General features: G+C 48.6%; 1 protein-coding gene across 1 annotated transcript; it reads left to right on the top strand.

Annotated features, from left to right (window-relative positions):
• Window positions 1-3,695: 3,695 nt before the first annotated feature.
• On the top strand, window positions 3,696-5,504 carry N7446_012555 (uncharacterized protein; the record flags this gene model as incomplete). Its single annotated transcript, XM_058521297.1, has 7 exons — window positions 3,696-3,815; window positions 3,874-3,896; window positions 3,956-4,130; window positions 4,191-4,793; window positions 4,845-5,007; window positions 5,059-5,181; window positions 5,242-5,504. The coding sequence occupies 7 exons, from the start codon at window positions 3,696-3,698 to the stop codon at window positions 5,502-5,504; spliced, it is 1,470 nt and encodes a 489-aa protein (XP_058366663.1).
• Between the last annotated feature and the right edge of the window lie 4,304 nt (window positions 5,505-9,808).

The following is a 9,808-nucleotide window of genomic DNA, read 5'->3' as shown; positions in this document are numbered from 1 at the left end:
TCAGAACTACGGCAGCAGAGGCACTGAATGCAGAGCTTCACCTACCGCCTATTTCTGTTCACATGAATCGACTGGTGAAAGAAACGGCCCTTCGACTACGGACAGGACCAAAGTTCGCTGTCCCGCCAACGATGTTACGTCGACGACCGGCAGATGAGAGAGACTGGGCTGGATGGTCACCGATGGAGGCGCAAGCTTGGAAGGCGGGCGGATGTCTTATGGCTCCCCCGGATACTTTGACGAGGAAATGGGAGAGTCGAAAGGCATTCGTCCTGGCACCATGGCAAGCGCCACCAGAGGTAATCATCGAGGACAGAGAAGCTGCGGTGAACAATCACAACCAGATCCTGATGAAAGACCCAAGAGAAAGACCCTTGATTCTGTACACCGACGGGAGCGGAATTGATGGAAGGATCGGAGCGGCAGCGGTCGTGGACCTTGAGGATCAACATGCTCATAGCCAGATGGGAGATGATAATACGTCCACCGTCTATGCGGCAGAGCTTCGAGCCATTGAGATGGCACTTGAAATGGTTCTGGAAAGCACAGAGCCATGGGCTAAGCAGGCGAAAAACGGGGTAGTCATCTTTGTAGACAGCCAAGCAGCGCTGAAGGCGCTGAGACGACCGCGGATGCCGTCAGGACAGGTCTATCTAGCAGGATGCCTCAACCTGATCCGACAACTTGCGGGCAGAAGCATTCGGACAGAACTCAGATGGATTCCTGCGCACCAAGGAGTCATTGGCAACGAGATCGTGGACCAACACGCAAAAGAAGCGGCGCAGGAACAGGACGGGCTGCATAACCCCCTCAACCGAGACATATGTCTCGCAGCCGCAGCGAGACGACGAATTCGCAGAGAAGCGAAGCTGGAGTGGGACAGAACGTGGGCCAAGGAAGCGACCAGTCGTCCGACGAAACGCTTGATTGAAGCACCAACAAAGAAGACGCTGGAATACTGGACGGGCTTGCGCAAAGCGACGACATCGATTCTGATGCAGCTTAGAACTGGGCGAATTGGCCTAGGGGCTTACCTGAATCGTATCAACCGACGCGAAACAGCGCGGTGTGATTGCGATCTTGGCAGCCAAACAGTAACACACGTCCTACTGGAATGCCCCTTGCACCAGGACGAGCGAGACTGGATGAGAAGCGCTCTCTCATACCAGGGAGTCGCTCTCCACCGGGACGAACTCCTCACACGACCGGAGGCCCGCACAGTTGTGGCCGAATTCATGGTCAAGACCGGCCTCCTAGGCCAATTTCAGACAGTCGACCCTACGGCTCTGGGCGAGGAAGGGGACGACAAAGGAGCGGAGACAATGATCCCTTAGACAGTGTGACGGAAGAAGAAGGATGGCGCCCATTAGGAGTGCAGTGCCAGGTCCACTGTACTCCCTTGATCCAAGCGAGCGCGCAAGCGGCAGCCGACAAGACTGGACAGTTGGAGAGAAGAGGGCGTGGGAATGGTGTGTTGAAGCGGGGCCCTGGTCCTACCCGCGACCAGGGGTAAATGACGTTCATTTTGGCTTTGTGTTTATCATGTTTGCATCCGTGCATTTCTTTTGTTTAGTCTACGTCTTTCGATTCGAGGGCGATTGATCAGAAATTCGCAAGGCGAGTTCCCTGACGGTCGCCCAGTGGGCTGGCGACCACCTTCCAGCTGTCGGCAGGCCTGACAGCACTCCCGCATAGCAGCATATATATAGAGCGAGCTACATCGGGCAAATGAATACATCATCATCATCATCATCATCATCATCATCATTCCAATCAGGAAAATGCATTAATTAGCTGGATCGAATTGCTAAACTTTTGCTATACACCTCCAAATGCAAAAGACATTGAAATTGCCGCAAATCGCCTATTAAAAATGGCAGGGTCGGAGAGAGTTGTCGGCCCAATGTATAGCTATCGCTTTATACGGCGTCTACCTCCACACATCAAGCTTATTACCCAAAAACCAAAGGAATCTTTACGAATTCAAGCCGAGGATCCTGGGGTTATTAGCCATTGGTACGATAGGCTTAAGTATCTCTACCGTGAGCATGGTTTTGAACCTCATGAGATCTATAATTGGGATGAAACCGGCTTCCAAAATGGCGAAGGACTTAACCAACACGTCGTCTCTACGCGTCAAACTGCTAGCATTGCTACTAGAGATCGAGGTGAAACTATTACCGGCATTGAATGTATTGCCGCTAATGGCTAGGTGATGTTTCCATGGTTTCTAGTCAAAGGCAGCGTCCACATAGAAGACTAGTATAGCAATATGTCAACCTCTTCTTCGGCGTACAAAATTATCCACTTGACGTCTAATGGCTGGACGGATAGTGAGACTGCTTATCGATGGCTCTGCTCGTTTCATAAAGCCACAAAAAATCGCGTACGACGCGGGCGACCGAGGCTTTTGCTAATGGATAATCATGCGTCTCATACAACTATCGAATTTCTCGATTTTTGTAAGGAAAACTTAATCATTCCTTGGTATTTTGTACCTCACACGACTCATATATGTCAGCCGCTTGATACTGAGGCTTTTTTAAGCCTAAAGCATGAGTTTAAAATGGCGAATACTGAAGTTGTGGCGTGGGGTGGAAGCAATGAAAAACGCGACTTTTTCCGCAATATTGACGCCGTCCGACGCCGCGCCTTAAGGTCCAAAACTATCCAAACATCGTTTAAATCTACTGGTATCTGGCCACTAGATCCTACACGAGTTTTGGATAATTTAGGGCAGTATTCGGATAAAGAGGTACTACGCATGTACGATGAGCCGTCACCCGCCCGCGAGTTCCCAAGTTCAGCAACCAATTCTCCGCCCAATTCTTACGCGCGCATTAAAAAATTAGAGAATACGGTTTTTCCACTACTTGAGAACCCGACTCCTAATTTACAAAAAATTCGGAAGCATATACGGCGCGCAATTGATGCCGGAAAATCGTCTCTATATAATGCGGAACTTGCGGAGATGAGCCTTACGCGCGCCCTTAGCCACAAAACGCCTGGAAATAAGCCAAAAAGTAAGCGATAGGTAAAGGGAGCTACGAAAAGCCCCCTTTCATCAATTTCAGGTAATAGGCTAGTACAGCATAGGTGTGAGAAAGAAGATGAATCGAAGCTTCGCGCTTGGCGGAAAGACGCAGTGAAAATGGCGGCCGATTTGGCGGCTAAGGAATTGGAGGAAACACTTGAAAATAAGGAGGATAATACATTATTGGCTAATGAGTCTATTGACGGGCTTTATTTCATGGATTCTGGACCTCACGCGCCTAGGAAATAGCTAGAAATTGAAGAAATTGAGAATTTGCATTATGGCTGAGAATTGCATTATGGCTGAGGGACACCCCCTACCCGCGAGGGTGGGGGGCGGTCCTGTGACACGGCTATATAAATTGATGCGGCGTTTTTGGGTTTCCAAGGCATCAACTACGCAGCTTCGTGGCAATGCATCCGACATCCGTGCCTTGCCGTTGGCTCTCCCCGGGCGGCCGGATCCAATTATGCTCTGTGCTTTGGGCTTGGATGTTCGTGTTCTTGTTATTGTGTCCGTGTTGACCCCATAGGTTGGTCTGGTCGCTTTGGAGTATATAGGAGTCTTGCTGCCCCGGACTCTGAACCGCTTTCAGAGAAATCAGACTTGTCACTTATTCCCTACCTTGGTCATATCGTGCCTTTCGGCCAGATCTATCATCATGCCTTCAACTGATTCCTTGCCCGACCCAAAGGAATACCAAAAGATCTTCCACTGGGCTGAAACGCAGAACGATGGAGTCATCCCTTCCTTCAACACAAGACGTAACGATCCTTATGAGGTATATCCCCTCCCATTTCAGTCTACCATACTTGCAACCCTCACTAACACTCACATAGTATCAAGCCGGCTTCGGCAATGCGTATGTATCCAACACCTACATCTAGCGATTCAACTGGCTGATGTATAACCATGAAACAGCTTCGTCTCCGAAGCAGTTCCTGGCACCATTCCACAGGGCCAGAACAGTCCTCGCAATGTGAGATTCGGCCTCTATGCCGAGCAAATGACTGCTACGGCTTTTGTAGCTCCCCGACACTGTAATAAGAAGGCGTGGCTGTACCGCGCCCGTCCTGCTGTCGCCCACCAGGGCTTCGTACGTACCTGCTTTATTGTTATTCATGAGTTCCGCATATCCTCTGACAATATGTTCCAGACTGAAATGCCCGATAACAAAGATACCGAGGCAAACTTCTTACCTCTGAATCCGCGCATCCACGTCTCTCCAACACAATTGGCCTGGCACCCCTTCGACATTCCAGAGAACGAAGAAGTAGACTTTGTTTCAGGCCTCAAGACGGTCGCCGGTTCGGGAGATCCCACTCTGCGTGAAGGTTTAGCCACGCACGTCTACACAGCCAACACGAGCATGAACAAGAAGGCTTTTGTTAACTCGGACGGCGAGTTCCTGATTGTCCCGCAGCAAGGCGCGCTAGATATCCAGACTGAATTCGGGCCTTTGTTCGTGCAACCTGGTGAGCTTGTCGTCATCCAGCGCGGAATTCGGTTTAGTGTTCAGCTGCCTGATGGACCGTCGCGAGGGTATATACTCGAGGTTTGGGGAACTCAATTCGAGCTTCCTGAGCTTGGCCCGCTCGGTGCTAATGGGCTTGCTAATGCACGGGACTTTTTGAGTCCTGTTGCGAGATATGAAATTGTTCAGGAGTCTTGGGAGATTATCTATAAGCTTGGTGGAAAGTTCTTCAAGAGTACGCAGAATCATAGTCCTTATGATGTTGTGGCTTGGCATGGAAACTATGTGAGTGATACTTCTTTGCGGGGTGTTTTCGGGTTTGCTAACTTCTTTCAGGTTCCCTATAAATACGATCTGACCAAGTTCGTCAATGTCGGCTCTATCTCTGTTGACCACATTGATCCGTCTATCTTGTGTGTTCTCACCGCCAAGTCGCGCGACCCCAATGCTCCGCTAGCTGATTTCCTTACTTTCCAACCTCGTTGGGATGTTGCATCTCGTATGTTGACCTATTTCATTTAAGAGCTTGAGCTTGTTAACATATTCAAAGACACATACCGACCCCCTTACTACCACCGCAACGCTGCATCCGAACTAATGGGTCTCATCTACGGCGACTACGGCGGTCGCTCAGACGCCTTCAAGCCGGGCAGTGTGTCATTCGAATGCGGAAGTATGTTCAAATTTACAATTTCCCATAATATATCAAGATCGAATGCTAATTCCTGGAAAGTGGTCCCCCACGGCGTTGCCTACGAAGAATTCAAAGCAGCAACAGAGAACCCGCCACCTGTGATGCAAATTTCCGAAGCATCTATCGCCTTCATGTTTGAGTCTTGCCGTCCTTTCACAATTACGGATTATGCTTGGAACAGTGAGAAGAAGCATGAGCATGAGCCTAAGATGTGGGATAGCTTGGTTGATAATTTCTCCAAACATTCTAAAAAGGTTGAGGAGATTTTGGCAAAGAAGGCTAAGGGTTTGTCTATCCATTAAATAGTTGAGATGGATCCTGTATATAAGCGAATGTATATATTTTTTTGGTTTTTGTTTTTTGGTTTTGTTTTTACTGAGGATTGTAATATCTTCTAATTGAATCTCCAATAGCAGCAGATCTATGAGTTCCAATATGTAACATTCACGTGGACATTATATGTTCAAATTACATCTTATGTACAAGCACATAGCAAGGTCTCTTCGAAAAGGCTTCCTCCGACTTCATCGCTAAACGATCTAAGCCAATTCACACTCAATAAGACTCTCAACTCCTCTCTGGGCAGTCCAAATCTTCGTAATCTTCAAATCAGCCGACTCAACAAGCTTGTGCCAGTGGCCTTCAGTCCGCTCTGTGGAAGCGAAATCAGCCATCATGATGATATCCAGACTGGTGGTCTGTACACTCAAGACCAGAACTACGAAGTGTAGAGCCATGTGATGTATCTCAAAAATCCGGTTCATGGGTTCAATTGAAGATGATTATGCGATAGGCTTAGTTTCTTGCGTCGCCAAAGAAATTGCTTGAGATGACTATTGCTAGTCGCTCGAACCTATTCTACACTAGAATGCCTACATCATAGAGCGATTGCGAGAGTGAGAGTTTCTTTATCTCGAGGTTAACATGTCATTGGTAGCTTTGGCTCGGGAATATCTGATCCGCTCCTTCTACATGTAGGAGCCGTCGCAACTTTGTGAATAATATCCCGCCAGTAAATCCAACCAATCTCTCGTGGAAGTCCACTACAGCGATGAAGAAACGGTCGTTACCTTCCATGAGGCATATTCCCCACTACATGCAATAAATCATGCTCCGCTGCTGATTTAGCATGATTGATTTCTGATCGGGGCCCAACGAGCCATCTGAAATCAGAACTGGTAAGACACTCTCCCCAGTCAGCACTCGGGACTTGGTGATTTTTACAGGGGTGTGTTCATCCACGTGTGACCCTAGCAGGCATCCGCTCAAATCCTCTCCAAGCAAATATAACATGAGCGCTTATTGGGGTAGATAATTCAGTATAGGCTGTACGGGACATTCAGAGGTCCTACAACCCAATGGCTCTTGTGGTGCTGTTACAGACATCAAACCCACCTTCACGGTAAATTGCTCAACAGTGATATGCCAGATATCGTCTTGGGTGCGATGACAAATACGTCATAGATGGTCAAAGCACAGTGAGCTCAGAGACGGAGAGGAATCGGTGATTTGCGGACAAGACCTGCTTGCGCCTCCAATTGCGATATGTTAGACGACGGTCTCAATGGACGAAGGATACTTGATAACTTGACTGACCTCCAGCTGCTCTGACATTCAAGGTGTATGGGCTTTGCACGTAGTGCTCGGGCTTGGATAGAAAAACACAGGCTTAGGAATCAAATCACCAAGCTTCTGTCTAACAGGGAAAAGACAAACAATCCTGATAGCATGCAGCTCCGTGTATGTCCGAGTGGTTCCCGCTCGCTCGAATATGTCGATAAGCTGAGCAACGCGGAGAGGAAGAGCAATCAGGGGGACTCTATCAGGCGTGGTTCTCAGGTCATGAGTTCTCTTTCGTTTGGCCGTCCTCGGTCTTCTCCACTTGATTTGAAGCTGAGATGGTTATTGTTAGTTTATTCGGCTAGAAATGACGTAACTTTCGTCTCACCTTCTTCTTGGACGCAAACTTGAACTAATAACCTGGCCGTCTGCGAAAGTGCGACTCAAGCAAGACGAAACATCGGCTCCTCAGGCTCGAGAGACGCAGACGCCATCCAAGGACAACGATGGTCACCCACTGGACGCCGGGAATCCGAGCCGCAAGCAGGCTATCCTATGAGAGTGTTCGAATGCCGAGAGACAAACACTGCTATATGCTCCATTTGGTCTTGCATCAGGTAGGCATACCAACACATGATCTGACGAACCAAATCCACTGGGCCAAGTTCGAGGTAGCGACGCGTCGATACCACCGGTAGTCATGTGGAAGAAACAGAGCATGCGATGGTGTTGGTGCAGGGGAGTTTGAGCAGACGAGACATTTGTTCGCTTCGCATTCGAGTGTGAGAATATGAGGGTGTCTTCCTGTGGCGAGACCCGAGTCAGCAAGTGTTGATCCAGTTGGACGAGGTGTTGGTTACATTGCTGAAGAAGAATTCCCCGAGTGTACGCTTAAAGCAGATGATAAATAATAATCATGATCATACCAGCTTACCAACTAGATCACGGCCAATTTTCTTCTGCAATGCAGTCACCAATCATGCCATGTTGTATCCAGATTCGTCGCACTCTCCGGCTGTCGCTTCGAGAAGTTGCGCTGGATGCACCAGGCAAGTTCACAGGACGGCAAAGGCGCGTGACGAGCCCACTTGTGACAAGAAATTGTACAGTCGCATTGGGAGACTGCTCCGTGTAGAGGCACTCTGTTGTTGAGGATGTGAAGGCGGTGAGGTGGAGGGCGTAAGACGCGATGCAGCGCGTCGGGCCTTTGGTCTTAATCTGACTCGGCGGGAATAGGTTACTCGCCACAGCAGTTTTCGAGGTTGGTGATGGGTTGCTCCTACAACACCATGAAGATGTCAGTGGGATTCGTGTCTGGGGCACAGACTTGGCACAAAATCAAAACCGGCGCACAGGAGGCGCCATATTCCACTCACCTCATCGTGCACAACGAACGTCTGGGGCTTATGCGTCCTCTTGTCCCGCGACCTTGGCTTGCGGTATTTTTCGTAGAAAATATCGCATGGTTTGAAGCGACAGGGCCGAAAAAAATGGCATGTAAGCCATGACCCGCGGAGCACCGACGGAGTGCTGGGGGACTCAATTTGGTGCGCTGTCCACGGTTTCCTGTCCACCATTTGCTTGTTGGTCGGCGAGACAATGCATGACTTACATGTTTTGAGAAAGACACAGGAAGGGGCTCCCTGGCTGGAGTATATTGGACGGAACGCATGGATCTTTCTTTCGCATCGTCTTTGAAGTCAGTCCAGTTTCGGAAAGGGTAGCATTGAAATCTACATACCTGTATGGAAATCGCTCTTTCGCATCGATATTCAGGGGCGGGAAGTGGTCGGCTGCTTTGGTGGACAGATGTTCGCATAGATACATAGACCCTCTAACATAAATCTGCTTCTTTGATCGGCTGGCAGGGGTGGCATAGTGGACCTGGTGGAAATCTTATTCTCACAAGCACTTTCTAGCTTTTCGGCCCCCGACGTAACTTATCTATAGATGTCAGTACAGTGGAATTCCAGTAGGGTTGAAGGGAAGAACTTATCAGGTACCCCAACCGCAAGGCCTGCTCGACTTTGCGCAGCCAAGTGATAGGATTGTAGAGCAAACTGCTGGAGGGAGAAGATGTATTTATAGATTTCTTGGCTCCTGTCGCGTACGCTCTGCTAGGTAGCAAACGTTGAAGGACGCGATGCCTATCCTAAGTGAGGACTATTGTAACCCATGCCTTCATTCTACCGCAACTATTTGCAGTAAAATCTTTGGTGCAATCTTAGATGCCCACCGAGAAAATTGTGCTAGAGTCATGTTGAGAATGAGTGAACTTGAGTCGGTTAAGCAACGTTGGCTCACCGTTGAATCTACGGTCTTAATATTGAGGCGACGGAAGCTGTTCATTCTTTGATCTTACCGAGAGCGCTCACATTTTCATCTAACGAACATGGAAATCTTCTGGCCTCGCTCGAAGTGTTGGTTGTCTGAGCTGTGTGTGATTCTGTCCGTCTAGGCTGCGGAAAGCGTCAGGCCGCGGTCGCGCGGGCGCGGGTACTCAACCCGTCAACCCGTTGAAGCTTGGCCGTCCTTGTTGACGGGAGTCAACTTTTGAACTTGTGATCATGGTTGAGATAGATACCTACTTTTTTCGATTTTCTTTTTCGGGCCTCTAGATTTTACTCTATTTACTTTTGGGATTCTGAGCTCTCTAGCAAATGTGGATAAGTATTATGATTGAATATATATATCCTGGACTGTGTTGAGCTATTGGCTCAGTGAGCCTGAGGCCTCAACATCTCTGAATTCATGCACAACGACCATATAGGGCTTATTAGATGTTTTGTACCATGGAACTCTTGAAGGTCCGTCGCACTCTCGCTTATTGTATTTTTACTACTACAAATAGCTGTAGAAGTACCTCTTCAGGGAGTCAGAATTAAAACACCTCATTTCAATGACAAAAACTTCTTGCCAAGAGAACCTCCATAGTCAGATATTTCAACAGGTGGAAGTATATATGCACAGACATCCAGACTTGTCCTACCACTTACATGATTTTGTTGGTAGCAGAAGATGAAAGACGGGTGCCTATAGCTAGTAC

The sequence above is a fragment of the Penicillium canescens genome (genome assembly GCF_028828765.1).
Source record: "Penicillium canescens strain IBT 15451 chromosome Unknown utg000010l_segment0_segment0, whole genome shotgun sequence".
NCBI classification, from domain to species: domain Eukaryota; kingdom Fungi; phylum Ascomycota; class Eurotiomycetes; order Eurotiales; family Aspergillaceae; genus Penicillium; species Penicillium canescens.
Note: the sequence above shows the minus strand (reverse complement) of the source record. Positions and strands in the feature narration are given on the sequence as shown.